Source organism: Salvelinus alpinus, chromosome 28, assembly GCF_045679555.1.
Source record: "Salvelinus alpinus chromosome 28, SLU_Salpinus.1, whole genome shotgun sequence".
Taxonomy (NCBI): domain Eukaryota; kingdom Metazoa; phylum Chordata; class Actinopteri; order Salmoniformes; family Salmonidae; genus Salvelinus; species Salvelinus alpinus.
Window position 1 is genome coordinate 15766089 of NC_092113.1, and position 25352 is coordinate 15791440.

The window sequence follows — 25352 nt, forward strand, 5'->3', positions numbered from 1 at the left end:
TAATTGCAGTTCACTTGACATGCTGAAGAATAAATACATATAGTAGATAAATACATGTATTATTATTTTATTATTTTCCAAGTTCCAGGTTTATTTCATCATTGATCAATACATGGTGATATGTAAAACAGAAAATAAATACACAAGAGCTACGGTAATGTTCCTTCTCTCCAGCAGAGGGCAAGTCTCGTGAAACCAGAGCCTCATTTGCGCTGAGTACCCTCTTTTTCGAGCACTCCTCTCACTGCGTGATTCTGAAACCCCACTCAATGAGGAAGGACAACCCTTATTGGAAAATACAGACAGGGAGGAAAGGGGCATAGTAAACAAGGCAGATAATTGAAAAATACCTCAAATAATATAGCCAACACGTGCGCGCAAAACAGATTATTTAGCGAGTATTCATTATAGGCACGCTATTCGTTCTGTATGTAGTAACGTTACTGTGTTGTCACTGCAAGCTAGATAGCGCTAGCTAGGGAACTTGTAACTAACGTTAGCTAGCTGGCTAGCAAGCCCCCTTTCCCAGTAGTAGCAGTGCTATCACAACGCTCCCAAAATGATCGCATTGATCAACAAGCTCCTTGACTGGTTTAAAGCACTATTTTGGAAGGAGGAGATGGAGTTGACTTTGGTGGGACTACAGTATTCGGGAAAGACAACCTTCGTGAACGTGATTGCGGTACGGTCAATCATTTATTATTGTCTTTTGATCTGCTGATGTGTCCTTGTTGTTGAACAGATCGAGATGTCTGCTCGTGCTCCACCAATGCAAGCGCTTGCTAGCTCAGCAGTTAGATAACGTTAGCTTGCTTCTGTTGTTATATCCATTTTATATAACGTTAGCTAGCTACGTCTCGATGACATATTATAAATATCGGCTTTAGCGAGGAAGCTAACGTGTGTCGTTGCTGACATGTACGGGCGCCGATGATGACCTAGCTAGCTCTGTTAGCTTAACGACAGCATGCACATGAGGCATGGAGTAGTGCCACCACACCGTGACCCATGGAAACGGACAATACTCGCCTATCATCATCCCCCATCACACACGTGTATGTTCTGACAGTTCACTTGTGCACAGTGCATTCAATCGTATTTCTTAAGTCCCTTTTATGAAATGACTAGGGTCAGTTTTATGAGCGTATTTCACAATTTAAGTCCTAGGAATATTACAAACAGTACTTGCCAGATGATTTAATATAACTTAATCTGTAACTCATCTCTATTCTTAACCCCTTGCAGTCAGGCCAGTTCAGTGAAGACATGATTCCCACAGTGGGCTTCAACATGAGGAAAATCACCAAGGGAAACGTCACCATTAAGGTCAGTACTCTGCCAGGTCAGAGGACAGGGGTCAGGCCACTTAATGGTCATACTTTATTCATCACTTGGTTGCTCCAGCAAGAGGAGAGTTAAGTATTTAGGGGGATCTTGGATGGGCTCTTAGATTGACTGTGACTCACTGAAGCTATTGTATTAACTGTGAAAGGTTCTAAACTGAATAGCTTCACAGTATCAAGGCTGTATTGATGTTTTGATCCCTTGCTTTTCTAGCTGTGGGATATCGGCGGTCAGCCTCGATTCAGGAGTATGTGGGAGCGATACTGCCGAGGAGTCAGTGCCATTGTGTGAGTAACAGCATTGACTCAGTCATGCCCCCTACCCCTTGTGGTGGGGGTGGTCAATTATATTGGTCGCCCATTTCAAATAAGGATATTTATTCAACCTTTTTGAAACCATATAATTTTAAAGGTACATGGTTGATGCAGCAGACCCAGAGAAAATCGAGGCCTCTAAGAATGAACTACACAACTTGTTGGACAAGCCCCAGCTCCAGGGTATTCCTGTGAGTACCCCATACAGAGCTTGCTAATCTAATAGCTACAGTAGTAGGCCTAATTGCTTCAATTTCCTCGTTGTGGTCCTCTAGCTCAGTTGGTAGAGCATGGCGCTTGCAATGCAGGATAGTGGGTTGGATTCCTGGGACCACCCATACGTGACATGTATGCACTCATGACTAAGTAGCTTTGGATAAAAGCATCTGCTAAATGGCCTATATTCATATTACTTTGACTTTGTCCAACTCTCCATATTGTTTCCCCCTCACAGGTTCTTGTCTTGGGGAACAAGAGAGATCTTCCTGGGTCGCTTGATGAGAAAGAGCTGATTGAGAGGATGTAAGCACCAGCTGTGTGTGTGTGTGTGTGTGTGGGGGGGGGGGGGGGGGGTGAGAATGAGTGATACTCATGGCTCTTCTGTGATCCACAGGAACCTCTCAGCCATCCAGGACAGAGAAATCTGCTGTTACTCTATCTCTTGCAAGGAAAAGGACAACATTGGTCAGTATCTGACGACTTTATGACTTATTATTTCCAGTTTTCTTATTTTTTTCATGGCATTTTAAACTTCTGTTATTTTACCTCCAGATATAACACTACAGTGGCTGATCCAGCACTCCAGAACCAAGCGGAGCACTTCATGAGAACCTCATCTCACGGTCACAGCCCTGAGACCGCCCCACAGGCCTGCACAGGTCCCTTACACCCTGTCCTCTATCCTCCCAAGCTTGTCCATTCTCCCCCTATTTTCTTTGGATGGCCCTCTCTTGCCAAGACTCCTTGCCTGATTCCACTCTCCTGAAGAGAGCCTGGAAACGTTTTTACTTGCACTGTTAATTTTCTTTTTTGTAATATAATAATTATTGTAGTGACATATGACCTCTGATGGATAAAGTGGTACTTAGCTGCCCTGAAAAAGAAAAAATATATAATTGTGTTCATATTTCATACTTCATCATCTCTGTTGAGGTTTATATTCAACTGATCCGGAGACAGGGCGGAGTACTGTACTGTACGTAACCTCTGATCCCAATAGGTAGAAAAGACTATGGAGTCTGAACACTGCATCAATTTACAGCCCCAAAGTCAAGTTTAGAACGCTGATATCAAATCTCAAACAATATAAGTCTCAGACCATAGTCTTATCACTTCCCAATGACGGTGCCCAACTGAAATGGTACTGTACATGTATGTACCTTTTTTGAAGGGGGATCATTACACCATTTGATTCAAATACTTGGAGTGTGTACAAGTATCTCCGTTTCTCATTTTTTTAAAGGCTAATGGTAGGTGTTGTTAAAGAGTACCCTTGATGTAATCTCTATTGTCAATATATATCTATATATACATTTGCGTTATATGTGGTCATCTCTGTTTGTTGCATTGACACCCTTCTGTTACTTTAGAAACAGCAGACAGGGTTTCTTTAAACTAAGCATCCTGGCCGTTTTACATTTTCATAGGCCATGTCTATGGTCAAGCATTATCTGCAACACATGGTGTAGAAACAAAATATATATTTATTGATTTTTGCATATTCTTTCCCCTTTCTTACCATTAATTTATGTAATAGCTCATTTCTACCCAGTAATGTACAGATACTGCTCGGCCAGTTTTTGTCTCATCACGAGTCATGAATAACCCATTATAAAATGTAAAATCTGTTATTCTGTGACTGTTGATAAAGAAGTCCACTAGATAAATTGAGATTCTACAGGTGCCAGCCATATGAGCTAACGATGAAGGCTTCTATCTAATTTTGTATAAACTAAACATACATGTCTATGAATTATTCTGCTTCCTACATTGCCAAAATTACCTAAGTCATTTTTGATTATTGACAACCGCAGCAAAATATCTTTACTTATTTGTTTGCATGCTTGGGCATAAGTATTTGTGGGACCTTTGAGAATTAACTATAAATGGTTATTTTTTATGGCAAATAATAGTAAATACTGTATCTGTTTTAACCTGTTTGTACATTGTTTCAATTAAGTTGATGACTGTATGATACTAACTAAAAACAATGGTGAAAACAACTTTATACATGGTCTGCAGAATTCATATGGTTATTGTTGCTGAACAACAGAATCTCACTAGCTTTGGGTTGTTGGGATGATGGTTGGTGCTTTACCTGTGATGTTGTCTGTTTGTTTCATGTGTATGAAGGAGTCAATGTGGGAGAAAGTTCTCAGTAAAGGTCCATGCCACGGCACTCGTCACAACATGAGGAAAAGGTTGTCACTTCAGTCAATGAGGAAAATAGCAGTGACACCGCCAACTTTTACCTCTTACTATATATAAACTATATATAAAAAAAAAAAGAAACGTCCCTTTTTCAGGACCCTGTCTTTCAAAGATAATTCGTAAATTATCACAGATCTTCATTGTAAAGGGTTTTAACACTGTTTCCCATGCGTGTTCAATGAACCGTAAGCAATTAATTAACATGCACCTGTGGAACGGTCATTAAGACACTAACAGCTTACAGACGGTAGGCAATTAAGGTCAGTTATGAAAACTTAGGACACTAAAGAGGCTTTTCTACTTTCAGAGTCTGCTGACTCTGAAAAACACCAAAAGAAAGATGCCCAGGGTCCCTGCTCATCTGTGTGAACATGCCCTAGGCATGCTGCAAGGGGGCATGAGGACTGCAGATGTGACCAGGGCAATTAATTGCAATGTCCGTACTGTGAGACGCACGCCTAAAACAGTGCTCTTCACTAAATGAGTCGCGGTTTTGTCTCACCGGGGGTGATGGTCGGATTCGCGTTTATCGTCAAAGGAATGGGCGTTACACCGAGGCCTGTACTCTGGAGCGGGATCGATTTGGAGGTGGAGGGTCCGTCATGATTTGGGGCGGTGTGTCACAGCATCATCGGACTTAGCTTGTTGTCATTGCAGGCAATTTCAACGCTGTGCGTTACAGGGAAGACATCCTCCTCCCTCATGTGGTACCCTTCCTGCAGGCTCATCCTGACATGACCCTCCAGCATGACAATGCCACCAGCCATACTGCTCATTCTGTGCATGATTTCCTGCAAGAAAGGAATGTCAGTGTTCTGCCATGGTCAGCGAAGAGCCCGGATCTCAATCCCATTGAGCACGTCTGGGACCTGTTGGATCGGAGGGTGAGGGCTAGGGCCATTCCCCCCAGAATGGTCTGGGAACTTGCAAGTGCCTTGGTGGAAGAGTGGGGTAACATCTCACAGCAAGAACTGGCACATCTGGTGCAGTCCATGAGGAGGAGATGCACTGCAGTACTTAATGCAGTACTAATGCAGCTTAATGCAGATACCGATTGTTACTTTTGATTTTGACCCCCCCTTTGTTCAGGGACACATTATTCCATTTCTGTTAGTCACATGTCTTTGGAACTTGTTCAGTTTATGTCTCAGTTGTTGAATCTTGTTACGTTCATACAAATATTTACACATGTTAAGTTTGCTGAAAATAAACGCAGTTGACAGTGAGAGGACGTTTCTTTTTTTGCTGAGTTTATATGTATGTATGTGTGTGTGTGTGTAAAGGACTTCCTCAAGGGAAGATCCAAGCCTACCTACATTAAGCAAATCTTGTGAACAGCAGGGGGCAGTAGTTTCCCAGTCACAGGTCCTTTCTGGGTGATTAAGAGTAGACTAAGGCAGTCAAACCCTCAAAACTAGTCTGAACGCATACATGGTCTACATTTGTATGTGTGTGGTTTAAACCACTTCAGATCTGGTTTCTATAGCGTTATAATGAGTATTCTGAGGGACATTTTCTAATGATAGAAGGTTGTGCATTAGAAAGGACGTTTGGCAGGATTCATGGTTAATGACCTCAGGGCTGTCACTGAGATGATCCACTTCTGCAGTATTTAGCCTAGCAGCATGGTGAGCAGGCTACTATGTTGCATCATATTGTTCTGTCTGTTGCACACAATGCTGCCCTGTGGGAAACTAATACCACTGACTGGAACTTTTACTTTCAAATAATAGATTTTAGAGATCTGTTGTTACTGTGTACTTTTTCTCTGTGTATTTAACTATGCAAAAATTGCCATTTTAGATTTAGTCAAACGCTGGTATGGAAGAGGGATTTGTAAACTAAGAACTCTACACCTAAAACAGCAGGTAGGCTCTAACGTGCAAGGTCACAGCAGGTAGGCTCTAACGTGCTTACACGACACAATTAAGGGGATTTCTTTCAACCCCCACAACACAATCTTTCTCACTCCCTTTCGCAGAACTGATTTTCAACAAGTGTGTGAAGCCTTTGTGTATGGCAAATCTCACCTCAATCCAAATAAGTTGGATTGAGGTGTTTTGGAGGGCTTCCCAATCACCCAGACCCCAAAGAGGGGAGTAATTGTGGGTACCAGAGAGGTGCTATGGAAGTGGTGATCTCAGAATGGCCAGACTAAAGCTGAAAATAAGTTACTTCCCTCTCTACTCTCCTCTGGGTTTAACCACCATTGGCCATGAATACAAACGAGTTGTGACAAGTTCTGTTTTTGTCTCTCCTTGGCATCACAGCACACTATAATGAGGCTGACCAGGACTTCCTGTCCAGAAAGAACAAGGTGGTCCGGTGGCTATAGAAGCCTGGGGTCCGGAGCGGGCCGGTGTGTGTGTGTGTGTGGCCGTTCGTGCTCAGGATCTACGCCAATCTCTCTGATTCAGATGAGTTTGTGTTTCTCGGGAAGGGCCAAGGCTCTCTGTCAGGCCTCTGCCATGACAACAGGGGTGAATGGTTCTGAGAGCTCCCCCCCACCCTCGTCAGTATTCCCACAGAACAAAACAAACACTGTTCCCGCATCAGGGGGAGGTGAGGCAGCTCTGTGTTCATAAGTGGGGACATTCAGGGCATATTAGTCTGCGTTCACTGAGCCAACCCAAAGAGGACATGCAGCATGAGAGCGAGACACACTCTCTCTCCTCTCTCACTCAATGACACAGGCATACATACAGAATTGCCTCTCACCATACAAAAAACATTCACATGCAGTCACACATTCACACGGAGAGTGTCTGAGACAGCCATGAGAGCCATTCACAGTCTGAAAACAATCAAGCTCTCTCATATACACCTTTTAAACCAAGACATTTTGTTACCAACTTTAGCATGCCGCCAACGTTTTTTTATATCTGAAAGGTATTGCCGGCAACAAAGCCTGTATGTTTATTTCTGCCAACCGAGCTAGTCATGATTGTGGTGATATGTTTAAAAGTCTTGCCAACTCAGTTTAAATGTCCCCTATCATCTTACCTGCTTTGGCACATATTAAATCATGGTAATTGTATTGTTGCTCTCCGACATCAACTTGTCATTGTCATTATGAAAAAGCATAATCATAGTCTGCATGCAGCAGCCTGGTCAAAATAGCAACGTTACCTGCTCTATTTTTGCAACAAAGGTCAAAGTTGAATTTCTCTTTCTCAATTGCCACCTCAGTAATGGCTATATTAGGGCTTGGTGACATGATCATTTTCTGATGGATAGGCTAGGTTCAATCAGAGATCACCACCACAATGAAACTCAAGAAAACCTGATTGGAAAGCATATCAAAAGATCACCTGTAAGCCAATAGGGCCTACCAATAACCAATGGTGATTGACTTAGAAGTCAGTGGGAATCTACAGAGACAGTCCGGTTCCTTAAAATATGCACTGATTGAAGGGGTTAGACAGAGGAGGGTATTTTTTCGGGGGGTTGACCTCTTTAGAGTTTCTCTCTCTGGGTCTTGGAGCCTGTTCAGAGGCTGTCAGTGCCTGGGCAGATGACTGTGTGTGTGTGTGTGAGAGAGAGAGAGAGAGAGAGAGAGAGAGAGAGAGGTGCTGGAGCCTCATTAGCAGTGAGCACAGAGCTCTTCAGCTCCCCTGGCCACTAATGACTGCACAGTTAACAGTCCCCTCTCTGTTTCCTTAATGAAGCCACCAACACAAATCAACAGACAGCCCCTGCCACAACATCCAACGCCAGTCCACTAATATACAAGGACTGAGGGAGAGGGACGGTTTATGAAGCACTACAACAGGTGAATAAATAGAATGAGTCATCCAGGATGAAAAGTTGAATGTACATGATGACATAGCGAGCTGGCATCACAAGCAGAAATAGGATAGAAGGTATCAACATAGATCAGATCATATGCACATGTACAAAGCAGAGATCTTGGCTCATTTGATTGAAAAGTACATGACTGAATGCTTTATGAAACTATTTCAGTTTTCCCCTGCATTGTCAGATTACTGAAAACATGAAATGTTAAGCAAGAAGTCATTGTGGAGAAATCATTGGTATTATATTTGTGGAACACCAAAGACAAGTGTGCAGAAATGTAAATGGACCTATTTTCTGGAACTGCCAGGGTGTGTTATTTGTGTGCTTGTAATACTGTAATTCTTATTTCATAGGATTTATGGTATGTTGCCTGTAAAAACAATTGGGTAATGTTTATATGATCCCCTTTCAAACAGCCCCATTTTACCTCTTTCTTGTCGGGATTCACCTTTTATATAGCCATTACTTAGGTGGCAATTGAGAAAGAGAAATTCAACTTTGACCTTAGCTCTTGTCCGTCTCCGTTTTAAAAAAGTGAAATAAAACAAAGTAGAAACATTTCTATATCATTTATTTTCCTTCTAACCTTCACCACAACATGAGAGAACATGCAGCAGCACCCCATGTTGATTTGGACAGTTAAAACCCCCTGTTTCCGGGGGAACCAGGCAGGGTGAGAAAATGGTGGAAAGCCTGCCCGGCTTTGGCCAGTCTGCAATACACGTGAATTTTGGGACGGTAACCTGGCAACTCAACTGTAGTAACAGGGCATTGATATTCAGAGTGTAGGGTTCCATTGGCCCCTGGAGAACAAGGATACCCTTATGCAAGCAGCTCTGCTGCTGTCCAAAGCCTGAATCAGTGAGAGGAAAAATATGCTCCAGCTCAGGGGGAGGACCCCATTATTGAGTTTCAGAGGGTCAATGGGATGCTCAGTCAAGCACTAATCACCCAACATCCCTCTAGGAGAAAAATGACAAGTGCTGATAAATTATAAACCTTTATTGGATAAATTAACAACACTACAGCCGGCGGATTTACATCTCAGAACCATTTTTTCTCTTATTCACAAAATGAGGTGACTTCTCTCTTGACCTTCTTATAACCGGTTGATAACCTTGACCTCTGTACAGAGACTTTTCATGATTATCTCGTCAAATATTTATTATTCACAGCACTTTGATGGAAATGACTATGTCTTAACCATCCCTCTTGATTATTAATAAAACTCAAAGTAATAATGTATACAATGGCACGGGATGGCTAAAGATGAATTAGCTCCATCTGGGGGGGGGGGGGGGGGCATGAAGAAAATTCTATGGCACACTTGTCTGTGTTGGCTAGTGAGCGAACACACATTGTTTAACAGATATGTAAATAGGCTGTGACATCAAAAATAATTATCTCAGTGCCCCACACTCTGAGGCTCCAAGGGAATGTTAGTTAGTCAAACCTATCATAATAATCTAACATAATACTCAGTTTATCTTGATCTAAAAATCCGTAGGATGAAATCATTGGGGTGACACTTCTACAAAGATATTAAATGGAGCTCTTCTCCTAATCTGCACTTAGTCAGTCTTAACTTCCTGTAAAACGAACCACCTTAAAACTGGATGGGGTGTGGTCTCTATTTGGAGAGAACATCAAAAGGAGAGACATTACAGACTTTAAAGGTACAGAGAAGGTGGCACTGAAAATGGTCCCAGTCCTCTGACTAATAACACTGAAAACAAAGGCGTGTCCATGGAGAGATCCAGCATCTGATCCCTGTGTGGTGGGACTGGGGAGGAAAGGGGGTGAGGTTGAGGTTGGAATGTCCACTGCTGAAAGGTGAGTTGTTTTGTTACCACATCTAATCAGGTTAGGTGATAGGATGGAAAGAAAAGGCAGGCAGGAGAAGCCAGTTCAGCTGGACCCGCTGATTGACAGGATGGTGGAGCTGTCCTTGGCTTTGTCAAAGAAGATGGAGGATGTGCTCTTGAGTTTGGCCTCAGTGCCAGGGGAAGAGGAACTGCCGGGTTGGCACTCCTCACAGCAGCAGCAGCAGCAGTCCATGAAGGCCTGGCCCAGGGACTTACAGAGGCACAGCAGCAGCACTGGCGTCACCGACGACTTGAAGAACAAGAAGAACTGGTTGATGAGGGCCAGCAGGGTGGCGGTGTTGTCAGAGATGGGCATGGCGGTGTAGGCCAGAACGATGTTGCACACGTTCTCCGGTAGGGCGCAGATGCCGTAAACCACAGCCAGGGCCATCACGGTGCAGTTGAGCTGGCGCTCCACCTGTTGGTTGTGTTGTATCTTCTGCTTCTTGGAGGGGGAGCGCTCCTCCAGACGCTCAGGGATGCTGTCATGGGACACGTGGCAGGTGGCCAGCTGGCACAGCAGGGTGAAGACCACGGGCAGGCAGAAGTAGCAGCCAAAGTACCACCACATGCGGCACTCGTGGTAGTTGATGACCAGGGCGTAGATGGACTCGGGAAGGTTGGAGGTGGGGTTCATGGTGCAGGAGTCCATCAAGGCCCCTGTGGCTGGAGACACGGCCTGACTGAGCTGCCATAGGAGCAGCTCTGGGGCCGCCAGCACCATGGAACCAACCCAGATGACCAGCAGCTTGGCCAGGACGGACTGACAGCGCTCCACCCGACGGGTCTTGGGCTGGGAGCTAGTGGTAGCATTAAAGCGGTCGATACCCAGGGCACACAGGCTGAAGGAAGTCACCCCTAGGGAAGTCACCTAGAGGGATAAATGGAGTTAAACTTGTTAGCTATGCTAGAATTTTCATGGTGTGCTGTTGCTTCTGCAAAATCCTTACTGCAGATGCTTCTTTCATATGACAGTTATGATCTTTTGACCTACAAATGTGGGTGGAATGAGGGAAACGTTTTCACACCTTGCACACACCATTTATTAACACAGCATGGTTTTATAGCAGAATGTCACTGGAACTAGAAATATCCCATTAAGACTATGAACCCATCACTCATAAATTACCCGTCTGAGAGAACAAATCAAAGGGAGGATCACTGGCCATTTCAATTAGACAACAGTTTCAACATGGAAGCAGTCTTTCCAACCTGTTACATTAGCTGTAGAGATTTCAAATTATGAGTTTAAATTGTAGTTTGACAAGATAAAATTGTACACAAAATGCATGGCTTACTTACAACTATGTAATTTGTTGTTAATTAGCAAACAATAATCAGTTAATAAACTTTGGATTACCATAAAATTGTACTATAAATATTACATTGGTAAAAGTTTTAAACATTTACAACATTTTACATTTCAAAATACTATGTGGCCCATAAACATTATTCAACCCATACGTTTATTTTACTGGCTGATTTGCAACAATGTCATAAATCAGAGTAAATATATCATAATGACATAGTCAAAAGCACAATAAAATAAATGGAGGGTTGTTTTAGGCAACAACAGGTACTAAACTTGTCCTTGGGGATCATAGCCATGTTCATTAATCATTTTCATACAAGGCCACAGTGATTCCACCATGGGAGGGGTGAGGGGTGTGATGATGGTGGGGGGGGGGGGGGGGCTAAGGGAATCAAACCCACCTCCATATATGGTACCACTCTGCATGAGATGTCCCCCAGCAGCCTCTTATTGGTGAGCTCATTGAAGACCACCACAGGTAAACAGAAGCAGAGCACCAGGAAATCCCAGAAAGCCAAGCTGGCCAGGATGTAGTTCCAAGCACTCCTCATGTAGTAGTTGTGCCAGACGATGCACATCACAGCAAGGTTCCCTATAATCCCCACAGCGAACACCACCAGAGACAGGAACATGACTGCGTAGGCAGTGTAGGAGCTGTCAGTCACTGGGTACAGAGGGTTGTGGATGTGGGTGATGCCCCGCTCTGTGGTGCTGGTATTGCCCTGGTCCCCATCTGTGTTGGCCCCAGTGGCTCCAGTGTCTAGGGTTGAGTTAGAGTACTGGGTGGCTCTGGGTGTGGTGAAGAATTCATTCTCATAATACTGTGAGAAGGTAGACTGAGGTTCACCTGCGTCTGTGTCCATGATCTCTGCGCCCCGCGGCGCTCTCTTGTGCTGCTTGTCAAATTGCAGTTGTTTTACATCCTCATCACCATAACCATGGCTTTGAATGACTTGAATGTCGAGATTTGACATTTCCTTTTCAACAGATGCACTGTTTGTCTGTGGAACATTTTTTGCATCGGAAGCCCACACAGTCAATAGTATCACCAATGAAATAAAGGGAATCATCGTGAGATGAGTAGCCTGAAAAGTAGATTTTCTTTAAATTCCAAAACTTGCCAGGTTTGATCACTGCAGGAGACGTGGTAAAAATGAGGCCCCTCAGCAGAAGTTAATTTAGGAGAAGAGAAGAAGGTGCCAATCCGTGGAGAGATGCTGAAGCTTGGGGAACTCTCTCTCTGCGTCCTGTGGCTGCAGTCCTATAGGAGCATCTGTGAGTCTGTTAACAAGTACACTGTCTGCTCAGACATGGGTAGCTGGTCCCTTTGGAAAGGGATAGACAACAGTCGAACCCCATCTGTTTTTCTCTGTGGACCCCCAAAAGTGCCCTCTGCTGGTCAAAATACTTGGACATATCAGTTGCAGTTTCATGTTTTTCATGTAGGGGGCAGTATCTACATAAAAAGTACATCAATCCCCAATTCCTATCTATTCCCATTCATTTCAATATCACTTTGTGGTGGAATCCCTCAGAGAATAAAATGTCATGCAAACAAAGACACTGGCATAACATCAATAAGGACAAATGCAGAAAGCTTTATTGGATGTGTTGTATCTCTATAACCAGATCTGTTGTGTTGTCCAAAGGTGCCATATATTTTGGTAGTATAGGAAGTGTGTCCTGTTTCCAAATCCACATGAACAGTTCAGCTCCCCCTACTATACCTACAACAGTATCAACAGGAAATGCCCATAGAAAAGGTGGAGATATTTACTTAATCTACAATCAATTGGAATGTGGGTTAGGGGTTAAGATTAGGGTTAGGGGTTAAGGTTAGGTTAGAGGTTGAGGTTATGGTTAGGGTCAGAGATACTGTATATAATGATGCGATGGTCTTGTGTCCGCCCTAACAATGGGAGGCGTTGTCCCAAAGGCGGAAAGACAGGCCACTTGTTCTTGATCTGCTTAATAACCAGACCAATATAAGCAGACCAGGTGGGGATTCTTCTTATTATTCTCGTGTGGACAGATTTTGACGGGGGTAGACCCTCTAGCTTCACCTCTTCCTCTCTGTTAGGGGATGGGTTAGCTAACATGCTAAGTAGTTGTAATGTTGCTAATTAGCTAAAATGCTAAAATTGTCCATGATGTGATTCAAACACGCAACCTTTGAGCTGCTAGACATTAAACGTTATATTCCCACCCATCCTTCCCGTAACCTTCTGTCTTATGTAACATTAGCAAAAGTAACACATCATACTAATTGGAGGGACATACATTTACATTTACTATGTTACTTCTTTGAGGACAGGCTGCACATTCCCACTGCCCTCAATGCTTGAATTATTTTCTAAATACTTGAAGCAGGATGGTCATTCCCTGTTTGTAAAGTGGGAGGTGATGGGATGAGTCTTCATCGCTCTGTAAATAAATGGGTGAGCAGGTTACACAGTAAAGGTGACTTCCTAAGACTCAGATACTGTATGTTTCTAGTGTCCTTTGAAGCGGAGAGCATATTTTACAGTCGACAAAGTACAAACACCATTCATGAAGCGGGGTATGGAACTCGCTGTCAAGGCCAAAATGTTACCTAGTAGGCTATAATTGTCTCTTCTGTTCCAAATTGACAAAAATATGTTGGTATTTTCACTCTTACACCTGTGTTGGCCGATATATTTTATAAGGTAGTTTCTCTTGTACCTATATATGGTGGTCATTGACTGCGGATGCAGGGGCAAGACTGAGGCTTTTTCATGGGTCATCTGTGGCAAGGACCCCAGAGAGGCTAAGTTTTGGGGTCAGAGTGAAATGCGTAATGCTATGCCCTAATGAGGCAGTCAGCGTGTCTCCCCAGCAGGAGAGGCCTTTTATGGTTGCTGTGCCAATAGAGAACGAAGAACATGGTCACTGCAGGGCAGACATATCTATGCACAAGAAAAATCTAAAAAAATAACTGTTCAGCTTTGGATATAAAGAGACGGCCTGGCTTAACTGTGCTATGTAAAATAAACTTACCAAAATTCAAAGGATTTAAAACGTATCAAAATTCTGAATCTGTAGCACTGATGATCAGGGCTCAAGTCAGTTACATACATAAACACAGATCTAGTTTATTTTCTTTTGTTTCATAGTCAAAGCCCTCATACATCTATAGCTTTGAATGCAGTGCATCAAACCACAATAGCAAAAGTTAACTCCCAGGTGTAATAATAATGACATTGTGTAGAAAACAATGGGTCTCACTTTTGAGTGACCCAAACATTCCCAAGTCGCTGACTTCAGGTGAACAATCAGCTAGTTCCTTCCTTTTCTAACATTGGTTGTTTTAACAGTCAACTGCCCCCCTGTAACCTCTCTCTCTCTCTCTCTCTCTCTCTCTCTCTCTCTCTCTCTCTCTCTCTCTCTCTCTCTCTCTCTCTCTCTCTCTCTCTCTCTCTCTCTCTCTCTCTCTCTCTCTCTCTCTCTCTCTCTCTCTCTCTCTCTCTCTCTCTCTCTCTCTCTCTCTCTCTCTCTCTCTCTCTCTCTCTCTCTCTCTCTCTCTCTCATTAGCTGATGTAATGGATGACGGTCTCCTTGGGAGACACTACATTTCAGAAGTATCTAATGACTATTTGATATGGCTGAAACTACTACAATAGCTTACTGTGCTGACTGAGTAAACATGAGCGAAGCCTAAAGCGAAGCCTAAATCAAATCTCTTTCGATCTCTCAACTGATCTCTCTACTTGGAGCATTTCAAAACAGATTCAGATATGCTAGAGCAATGAAGATAATAATCCTTGCAGCATGCTACTTAATTTTGGGGGAACTAACAAAACCTTTGTTGCACTTAGTTGGAATGGAGTGGATCGTAATGGTGCATTTGGTTACAAGAAAGTGAATGTTACATGCTTGACGAAGCTTAAAGTGTCTGTGTGTTACTTGTAAAGGAGAAGGTGGGGTCTCTCCAACCATCACTGGAGGTAGCCTACTAAAGGAGGTATTAATCAAAATGAGAGTGAGACAGAATGTTCCCCAGTGGACCTCTATGGGCCTCACACTCGTTCATTGGGCCTTTCTCTCCATCACTATGGAGACAAGACTGAGGAACCTTGAAATGCAAATGGTTACCATGGACACATTCACATGAGCCAAGGAATATAATCAAATTCACTGCCTGGTGTACAGGTATGGCCCAGCCGGGGACATGAATGTTAAGGGAGTTAAAAGCAGTCAGTCAGTCAGTTACAATGGTCTTTCAATGCCAGCGCTAACCAGGGGAATCATGGAGAAAATAGAGGGTCTTCTGGCTGTCATTACAGTTTGGAAAATGTTCCTGGTGGAGAAAGCAAATCAAAAGGATCCCACATTTTTGTGACATGGCTTAACTGCCACGTGAAATCAATATTTCATGAAAAATTGAGAAGGGAAGAACTGCATGTTTATATAGTTGTATTTTTGGGAATACTGCAAGAAATGTACTTTAGATAAGGTTGGAAAACTATTGCTGTGATAAGTTAACTGGCACATTGTTAGAAATGTCATTTTCTCAAACACTGACCTTTTGAATGGCCAGATGAGATCTCAACCGATTAGAGCTTCCCCCTAGAAAACCATGAAAGAGAGGCTATATTTGGATTGAATAGGCCTACATATTGTGGTGTGTAAGGAAAGCAACAAGACGTCTCTTACAACAGCTTGGCTCAGCCTCAGACTGTATCACGCCTTGACTGCGACAGGAAGTCCAGGCCGAAGGCTGAGCATGATTTGCCAGTCACTACATGAGTTGTCAACAATCAACACAAGCCCAGAAGCTGTAACGTGTTTGCTACATCAGCCTAAATGCTGTTCAATACTTTATCATGCTTTTACTAAAGCAAACCATGAAGATGTAGTAACCGAGAACCCTAGACGGTAAAGTATGGTAAGAAAGTGACATCTGAAATAGTAAACATCCAACAGAGTATGACAATAGGTTGAGATTCAGATTAAAATACAGGATAAATTTAAATAATTACAGTTAATCAGGATTAGTCCTGCTGAAAAAACCTACACTCGATCCCTCCGATGTCAACAACTACAGACCAGTATCCCTTCTTTCTTTTCTCTCCAAAACTCTCGAACGTGCCGTCCTTGGCCAGCTCTCCCGCTATCTCTCTCAGAATGACCTTCTTGATCCAAATCAGTCAGGTTTCAAGACTAGTCATTCAACTGAGACTGCTCTTCTCTGTATCACGGAGGCGCTCCGCACTGCTAAAGCTAACTCTCTCTCCTCTGCTCTCATCCTCCTAGACCTATCGGCTGCCTTCGATACTGTGAACCATCAGATCCTCCTCTCCACCCTCTCCGAGTTGGGCATCTCCGGCGCGGCCCACGCTTGGATTGCGTCCTACCTGACAGGTCGCTCCTACCAGGTGGCGTGGCGAGAATCTGTCTCCTCACCACGTGCTCTCACCACTGGTGTCCCCCAGGGCTCTGTTCTAGGCCCTCTCCTATTCTCGCTATACACCAAGTCACTTGGCTCTGTCATAACCTCACATGGTCTCTCCTATCATTGCTATGCAGACGACACACAATTAATCTTCTCCTTTCCCCCTTCTGATGACCAGGTGGCGAATCGCATCTCTGCATGTCTGGCAGACATATCAGTGTGGATGACGGACCACCACCTCAAGCTGAACCTCGGCAAGACGGAGCTGCTCTTCCTCCCGGGGAAGGACTGCCCGTTCCATGATCTCGCCATCACGGTTGACAACTCCATTGTGTCCTCCTCCCAGAGCGCTAAGAACCTTGGCGTGATCCTGGACAACACCCTGTCGTTCTCAACTAACATCAAGGCGGTGGCCCGTTCCTGTAGGTTCATGCTCTACAACATCCGCAGAGTACGACCCTGCCTCACACAGGAAGCGGCGCAGGTCCTAATCCAGGCACTTGTCATCTCCCGTCTGGATTACTGCAACTCGCTGTTGGCTGGGCTCCCTGCCTGTGCCATTAAACCCCTACAACTCATCCAGAACGCCGCAGCCCGTCTGGTGTTCAACCTTCCCAAGTTCTCTCACGTCACCCCGCTCCTCCGCTCTCTCCACTGGCTTCCAGTTGAAGCTCGCATCCGCTACAAGACCATGGTGCTTGCCTACGGAGCTGTGAGGGGAACGGCACCTCAGTACCTTCAGGCTCTGATCAGGCCCTACACCCAAACAAGGGCACTGCGTTCATCCACCTCTGGCCTGCTCGCCTCCCTACCACTGAGGAAGTACAGTTCCCGCTCAGCCCAGTCAAAACTGTTCGCTGCTCTGGCACCCCAATGGTGGAACAAACTCCCTCACGACGCCAGGACAGCGGAGTCAATCACCACCTTCCGGAGACACCTGAAACCCCACCTCTTCAAGGAATACCTAGGATAGGATAAAGTAATCCTTCTGAGCCCCCCCCCCCCCCTTAAAAGATTTAGATGCACTATTGTAAAGTGGTTGTTCCACTGGATGTCATAAGGTGAATGCACCAATTTGTAAGTCGCTCTGGATAAGAGCGTCTGCTAAATGACTTAAATGTAAATGTAAATGTAGTCACCGTAGGCTGTATAAAAGTGAAAAGAAAAGGGAAATGTCTGAATCTCACTACATCACTCTCTCATAGACAGTAGCCTAGTACAGCAGTGATCTTTTGATCTTAAAGGGATACTTCAGGATTGAAGCCCTGTATCTTTTTCCTCTGAGTCAGATGCTAAATAGCATTAGCGCTGTTGCTAAATAGTGTTAGCACAATGACTGGAAGTCTATGGTAACTGCTAGCATACTTCCAGTCATGCGCTAATGCTAGTTTTGTGCTTCTACCATGTTGTGCTGTTGCCATGTTGTGTTTCTATCATGTTGTTGTCTTGTTGCGTTGCTACCATGTGGTGTTGTCATGTTTTGCTGCCTTGCTATGTTGTTGTCTTAGGTCTCTCTTTATGTAGTGTTGTGTTGTCTCTCTTGTCTTGATGTGTGTTTTGTCCTATATTGTTATTAAATGTTTTTATTTTAAATCCCAGCTCCCGTACTCCCAGGGAGCCTTTTGCCTTTTGGTAGGCTGTCATTGTAAATACGAATTTGTTCTTAACTGACTTGCCAAGTTAAATAAAGGTTAAATAAAATAAAAATAAAAACGTTCGTGGTGGCTTGCGAAACTACCTCTTAACATTCCTTCATACTGGATGCAGTGACATACAAATTGTATCCACGAGTTCATCTGACTCTGGGGAAGAAGATAAAGGGCTTTACTTCATTGCCATTGCTGTTCATAGGAAACTCAATCAACTAAATGTAAAATATATCTCATAATTATGGTTTATTCGTTTATATGGTTTAAATGATGGTTTATTGACAGTATTTACATCATTTGACTGATAATGGCTCTATATGACCACGTAGGCCTAATCATGTTCACTGAATAAAAACGTGAATGTTGACTCTGACACCCTTGCACCCTACATCATTTTACCAATTCTCAGTGCATTATTGTATGTAGGAAAGAGAGGGTATGAAGGGGTGTGTGGATCTTTCTCGTGTTCTTTCTAATCTACACTGTCAGAACAGGCTACTGCTGCTCACTAGAGGATTTATCATCATCACACACTTCCTGGTTCTAATGCTTTCTGTCTTCAGGTGCAGTGACAACATGAGGACTTCGCTGACACATTTTGACTTTCTCTGCTTTCATTTATATTGGGCTATCATTGCTCATTTTCGGGTTTAAACTTTATTTAATAGAACATAGAAAACTATTATTTGAATGAACTACATTGTCCTCCTCGATGCATTACAACAAAGTCTAAAGTAGTTCGAATGTGGGTTCTTAGCCCTCCGGGGGAAGAGCGACATTAGATACGCGTAGCAATCCAAGAAGTTGTTGCAGTCAAGTAGAGAAGACAGAAGGGGACAAAGTTTGTATTTCAGTTGATCATTTTCAAGGAGAAAGACACCGAAGATGTCGGATTCAATGTCCAGCTTTTTGCACATTGGGGACATCGTTTCCCTTTACGCAGAGGGCTCTGTCAATGGTTTTATAAGTACACTTGGGTAAGTATTTGCATGTCCCTACAAATACTACCTATTTTGACAGATGATAATATACATGTACCTTCATGTCAACATACCGTTAGCTACTCCGTCCGTTGTCCTTACTCTGACTTCGAGACTCATATCCCCTTCATACACAGAGCAAAGTCTACTAATTTGCCATTTTTTTTTATACCAGCATTGTCGTATATCTGAAAAGGGCAGGGTGTAAATAATATGGTAAATTAAAAGCCAACTATAGAGCTAGTACCTAAAATACAGCTATCGGGTCTGTGTGAATGGTTCTCAGCTTTTTTTGCAGGTAAATTCATTAACACTTCCAAAGTTTAACACATCCCTAATTATTTGAAATGTAAACAGTCCCCATGGTTTAACAACACCCCAATTGCCAGTTACACACTGATATGTGTAAATGGGTATGCCTTCAAGAAAGTGTTAAATAAGGGACTGTTTGACACAGAGGCTACAATCTCGCTGAGAGAGATTTGATTTAGGCTTTGCTCATGTTTACTCAGTCAGAACAGTAAGCTATTGTAACATTTGCAGCCATATCAAATAGTCATTAGATACTTCTGAGATGTAGTGTCTCAAGGAGACCCTCATTTATTTCATCAGCTAATGACAAAATAACTTATACCCAGTCTCAATATGGCAAAAGTGGGCCGTGGAGTCTCAGTTCCACAGTATTAATAGTGGGTGACCGTGATCTCTAGATAGTCATGCATACCCATATGCAAACATCTGTTCTCTAGTAAAATTGTGTTCAGAGAGCTCATTGTTGAGCTGTATTTCACAATGCAATACACTAGAGTATCTCAATTATGAGCACAGTTGCACTATATTGTTGTTGATGAATACGGTTGTTACACCTGCTTTTGTGTATGCCTAAAATAGTGCTGCATTTCCTCAATAGTTAGAGACTTGTAAAGGTTGAAAAAATATCTTCGACCCTATTGGTTTAACACTGATCTTTCTCTGTCAGTGAAAGGTGTGAAAACACAGGTGCACTATTAACAACTTTGTCTCTAGACAGCTAAATACACTGAGTGTACAACACATTAGGAACACCTTCCTGAAATTGAGTTGAACCCCCCTTTGCCCTCAAAACAGCCTCAATTCATCAGGGCATGGACTCCACAGGGTGCCAAGCATTCCACAGGGATGCTGGCCCATGTTGACTCCAATGCTTCCCACAGTTGTGTCAAGTTGGCTGGATGTTATTTGGGTGGTGGACCATTATTGATACACACAGGAAACTGTTGAGCGTGAGAAACCCAATAGCTTTGCAGTTCCTAATGTTTCGTACGCTCAGTGTATTTTTCCCTGACAGTGGTATATGTTGTTGTTTATGTTTACGTAAAGGCTACACTGCAGCCCACCTCTCCCCGTCCCACCCCTACTTGATCGTTTGCCTAAATGAAAATACTGCAGTAGGGATTATGGCAGGAAAAGGAAATGATGCCAGTGTGTCCTTTGTAGATTTCCAACGGAGTGGTGCTCATGTCACATGGGACTTAATAGCTCTCTATTCATAGTGCTTCCTGTGGTTTCCCCAGTTGCTGCTGGAGCAGTAGCAGCTTTGTATGTGGTCTGGTGCCCTGTGTGCCCTCCTGGCTGTGACCGCCGCACCCAACCCTGTCCAGTCAGGCTCAGCAACTAATACAGTTCTAGGTCTTGGCCTTTGATGCCTGTTCAAATGGCTTCTTGAGGAGTCACCTCTTAGCCACACTTAGTTCATTCACTTCATACTGTTCAAAGTAGGCTACAAGTGTCTGGCTGAGTCATATTTGTAACAATATGTAGTCAATGTTTAACTTAGATTTATCATCTGTGGGGACAATGGTTTCCTTCTAATGGAATGATGGTGAAATGGTGTGGCTCAATTAAAAAATAAATCAGATCCTAGCCCTAGTTTGCATGAATTTAAATACTGGGAGTGACTGCTCTCACTTGTCTTTCGAGGACACACATTTGACTGTCTAACAACAGGCTGCTTATTAGATATCTGTAGCTCGGCTAAAGCTGCTTTAAGTGTGGTTTACTGCACAACACATTATGCCTGTTAGGGCAGGGAAATCAAGAGCTTGGGACTATAAGGGGGGGGGGGGTGTGTAGGAGTAGTGGTGGCGGCTATTCAGCATGATAAATGTCTGTTGGGGTGGGGCGTAGCTGACTAGTGGTGCCTATTCAGCAGCCTGATGGTCTGGGGGGTAGAAGCTATTGGCCAGTCTGTTAGTTTTAGCCATGATGCTCCTGTACTGAGTGATGGAAGCGGGGAGAACCGAGCTTTATGGTGAGTATAGAGGGCACTATGGTATTGAAGGCCGATCTATAGTCGATGAACAACATCCTCACACATTCCTCTTGTCCAGGTGGGTGAGGGCAGTGTGCAGTGCAATGGCGACTGCGTCGTTCGTGAACCTGTCGCAGCAGTTGGCGAATTTGGAAAGGGTCACGTGTGTCGAGGAGGGAGGAGGTCTTTGAATAGCCTCTCGAAGCACTTCATGATGACAGAAGGGAGTGCTACGGGTCGGTAGTCATCCAGTTCAGTTACTTTCCCTTTCTTGGGCACGGGGATGATACTGGACATCTTGAAGCAGGTGGGGATAACGGCCTGAGCTAGAGAGAGAACATTTCAGAAACCACAACAGCTAGCTGGTCTGCACATGCTCTGAGGGCATGGCTAGAGATGCCGTCTGGTCCGGCAGCCTTGCAAGGGTTAACACGTTTGAATGACTTGCATATGTCCTCCGTGGAGACCGCAAGCACTTAGCCCTCGTTGTCCTCAGGGGCTCTCCTCGGCAGCTCAGTCGTTTTGCTCGAAGCATGAGAATAAGGTGTCCGCGATGTGACTGGCTTTCTTTTTGTAAGTCGTGATCGTTGAAGCCCTTGCCAGATACGCCTCATATCGGACCTGCTTAATTGCTTTTCAACTTGTCTCGCCATCTTGATCAATCTGCGTAGGTCGTATTTGTACTGTTTAATGATACAATTGTCTCGGGTCACCTTGACTTGCTTATAAGTTGCATCTCTCGCCTTCAATCCACGGTTTTTGATTCGGATAAGTTTTGAAAGACACCATCGGTATCACGTCATCCATGCGTTTCTTTATGAATATGGTGACTGAGTAGGCGTATTCATTGATGTTATCCTCAGAGGCAACCCAAAACATATTCCTGTTCACGTGATCAAAACAATCTTGGAGCATGGATTCTGATTGGTCAGACCAGTGTTGGTCAGACCTGACCACCGGAACTTTCCTCTTAAGTCTTTGTTTGTAGGCGGGGAGGAGGAAAATGGAGTTATAGTCAGATTTGCCGAAAGGAGGACGGGAGATGGCCTTATAACCTTTTTCCTTAGGGTGCTTTTTAGTCAAATCCAATCAAATCAAATTATATTTGTCACAAACAACAGGTCTAGACCTTACAGTGAAATGCTTAATTACGAGCCCTTAACCAACAATGCAGTTTAAGAAAAATAAATGTTAAGTAAAAATAGATAAGTAAAAAATAAAATAACAAATAATTAAAGAGCAGCAGTAAAATAACAGTTGTGAGGCTATATACAGGGGGTACCGGTACAGAGTCAATGTGCGGGGGCACAGGTTAGTCGAGGTAATTGAGGTAATATGTATATGTAGGTAGAGTTAAAGGCACCTTCTGTAGTGCCTTGTGGTCGGGTGCCGAGCAGTTGCCATACCAGGCAGTGATGCAACCAGTCAGGATGCTCTCAATGGTGCAGCTGTAGATCTTTTTGAGGATCTGAGGACCCATGCCAAATTTTTCAGTCTCCTGAGGGGGAATAGGTTTTGTCGTGTCCTTTTCACGACTGTCTTGGTGTGTTTGGACCTTGATAGTTTGTTGGTGATGTGGACACCCAAGGAACATGAAGCTCTCAACCTGCTCCACTACAGCCCCGTTGATAAGAAATGGTGGTATGCTTGGTCCTCCTTTTCCTGCAGTCCACAATCATCTCCTTTGTCTTGATCACGTTGAGGGAGAGGTTATTATCCTGGCACCACACGGCCAGGTCTCTGACCTCCCTATAGGCTGTCTCATTGTTGTCGGTGATCAGGCCTACCACCGTTGTGTCGTCTGCAAACTTAATGATGGTGTTGGAGTCGTGCCTGGCCATGCAGTCATGGGTGAACAGGGAGTACAGGAGGGGACTGAGCATGTACCCACGAGGGGCCTCCGTGTCGAGGATCAGCGTGGCAGATGTGTTGTTACCTACCCTTACCACCTGGGGGCGGCCCGTCAGGCAGACAAGGATCCAGTTGCAGAGGGCGATGTTTAGTCCCAGGGTCCTTAGCTTAGTGATGAGCTTTGAGGGTACTACGGTGTTGAACGCTGAGCTGTAGTCAATGAATAGCATTCTCACATAGGTGTTCCTTTTGTCCAGGGGAGAAAGGGTAGTGTTGAGTGCAATAGAGATTGCATCATCTGTGGATCTGTTGGGGCGGTATGCAAATTGGAGTGGGTCTAGGGTTTCTGGGATAATGGTGTTGATGTGAGCCATGACCAGCCTTTCTTAAGCACTTCATGGCTTCAGTTATTATTTAGTGTTTTATCCTCTTATGTTTGTTGTGTAGTAAATATTAAAAATGTTATTTGTTTTTCATCGTTTTTTCCTGTGAAGCACATCACATTGTATTCCATGTCTGAAATGTGCTGTATAAATAAAGCTTGATTTAATAAATAAAGCTTGATTAGACATGTAGCAGTGGTCCAGCGTAGAATCTCTGCGGGTTGGACAGTCAATGTGTTAATAGATATTCGGGAGCACTGTTCTCAAATTACTTTGGTTAAAGTCCCCCGAGACAATGAACCGTGTACCAATAAAGATCTTTGAGAGCATTTTTGGTATCGCTTGGGGCGGGATGTACACAGCCGTGGCGATAATCCCTGAGAATGTAAAAAGAGCGACATTTGATGACCAAGTATTCCAAGCAGAAGCTCGTAACTTGCTGTACGTTTCCCCCGTTGCAACACTTATTATTGGTCATAAAACAGAGCCCTCCGCCTTTTTTCTTGCAAGAAAGAGCCCTCTTCCTATCCACTCAATGAACTGTAAAACCCACTGGTTGTACATCATCCGTTTTGATATCGGAGGAAAGCCAGGTTTCAGAAAAACAGAATATGTTGAAGAGTCTGATGTCCCTCTGGAAGGAGATCCTCACTCTGAGTTTGTCAAGTTTATTCACTAATGATTGAACATTGGCGAGTAGTATGCTCGGTAATGGAAGATTGGTCACCCGGCGTCTCAATCTCACTAAGCCCCCCCCTCCCCTCCACGGCTGCCTCTACGTCTTTGTTGGGAGTCCTACTCCCTAGTAGGACTCCCAACCAACCCGGCGCCTCACTGAAGAAGCTAGACCATTGTTCCGCCGTCTCTGTACCTAGTGATTCATATATTCCAATAGTTCTACCCGGGTGTTTGAAGTAAAGCACGAAACAAATTGGGTAAGAAAATTTTAGAAAAACAGTAGAAAAAACAGTTGAAAAAGTAGAAACCTGTAGGAGCTCAAGGTGAGGCGCCATCCATCGGCGCCATCTATGCGCCACCACGATACTTAGGTACTGATACGATATGTATTGCGATTTGATATTGCGATTTGATGTTCCAAATATATTGCTATGTCTGCTGTAGAGGGACAAAAGAGAGCCATGAGAAAACGAGTTTTGATCAGTCATGGAAATAAAAGTTCTGAAAACAAATTGGCTCACTTTTTAAAAAGAAGATGGAGAACAAGATATGATGGGAAAATACTGGAGTTTTGGTGCAGGTAAGGCCAACTAGTGCAAAAAAATATTGCGTTATATTGTCAAAAATAATATCCCTATGCAACTATATCGATCCCCCCATCACTAATGTCTGTAGTAACAAAAGAAGGATAAATGAGTTATTTTGATACCATCTGTGTCTATGCTTCTTGAGTAAAATACACATGTGAGAACAGTGCAGATCTCTGTGTTATGAATTAAATAATCAGGGACCTGACACCGGTTTCAAAGGTGTCATAGCCTGCTCTCTTCCTGTGACATCTGACAGCTGTGCTGCATTCAATCACACATAAGAGATGCTTTGGTAAAGCGCTGCCACCCATTGATGGTAACCTAGTCAAACAGCACACCACTGATGGTATTCACACCACAATTTAAATATATAAAAATATCTTGCAAACATGTTTTTTTTGTACGTTGAGTCTCATGTTCAATTGCAATTTGAAGTATTTGTTTAGGCCTAATTG

General features: G+C 43.7%; 3 protein-coding genes across 3 annotated transcripts in view; 2 read left to right on the forward strand and 1 right to left on the reverse strand.

Moving 5' to 3' along the window:
- The first annotated feature begins 218 nt into the window (after positions 1–218).
- Positions 219–3885, forward strand: LOC139557278 (ADP-ribosylation factor-like protein 8A). Its single transcript, XM_071371865.1, has 7 exons — positions 219–682; positions 1246–1326; positions 1558–1631; positions 1756–1849; positions 2113–2180; positions 2272–2342; positions 2430–3885. Exons 1-7 carry the CDS (start codon positions 560–562, stop codon positions 2483–2485), a joined length of 567 nt encoding a protein of 188 aa, XP_071227966.1. The 5' UTR covers positions 219–559; the 3' UTR covers positions 2486–3885.
- A 4988-nt stretch (positions 3886–8873) lies between these two features.
- LOC139557279 (G-protein coupled receptor 37-like 1) lies at positions 8874–12325 on the reverse strand. The gene is made up of 2 exons (XM_071371866.1): positions 11465–12325; positions 8874–10622 (listed from the first exon to the last, which is right to left on the reverse strand). The coding sequence occupies exons 1-2, from the start codon at positions 12131–12133 to the stop codon at positions 9795–9797; spliced, it is 1497 nt and encodes a 498-aa protein (XP_071227967.1). The 5' UTR covers positions 12134–12325; the 3' UTR covers positions 8874–9794.
- A 6310-nt stretch (positions 12326–18635) lies between these two features.
- The window catches only part of LOC139557280 (inositol 1,4,5-trisphosphate-gated calcium channel ITPR3-like), a 50073-nt gene continuing 43356 nt past the window's right edge, over positions 18636–25352 (forward strand). The window contains exon 1 of the mRNA XM_071371867.1: positions 18636–19102. Coding sequence (XP_071227968.1) covers positions 19011–19102 — 92 coding nt within the window. The 5' untranslated portion in view covers positions 18636–19010. The remainder of the gene's footprint in view (positions 19103–25352) is intronic.

Coding starts and splice junctions, on each gene's coding strand:
- LOC139557279 (XM_071371866.1), bottom strand. CDS start 12,133: ATGATTCCCTTTATTTCATTGGTGATACTATTGACTGTGTGGGCTTCC. Junction 10,623..11,464: donor GAGTGGTACCATATATGGAG/GTGGGTTTGATT, acceptor TTATCCCTCTAG/GTGACTTCCCTAGGGGTGAC.
- LOC139557278 (XM_071371865.1), top strand. CDS start 560: ATGATCGCATTGATCAACAAGCTCCTTGACTGGTTTAAAGCACTATTT. Junction 1,327..1,557: donor AGGGAAACGTCACCATTAAG/GTCAGTACTCTG, acceptor TTGCTTTTCTAG/CTGTGGGATATCGGCGGTCA. Junction 1,850..2,112: donor CCCAGCTCCAGGGTATTCCT/GTGAGTACCCCA, acceptor TCCCCCTCACAG/GTTCTTGTCTTGGGGAACAA.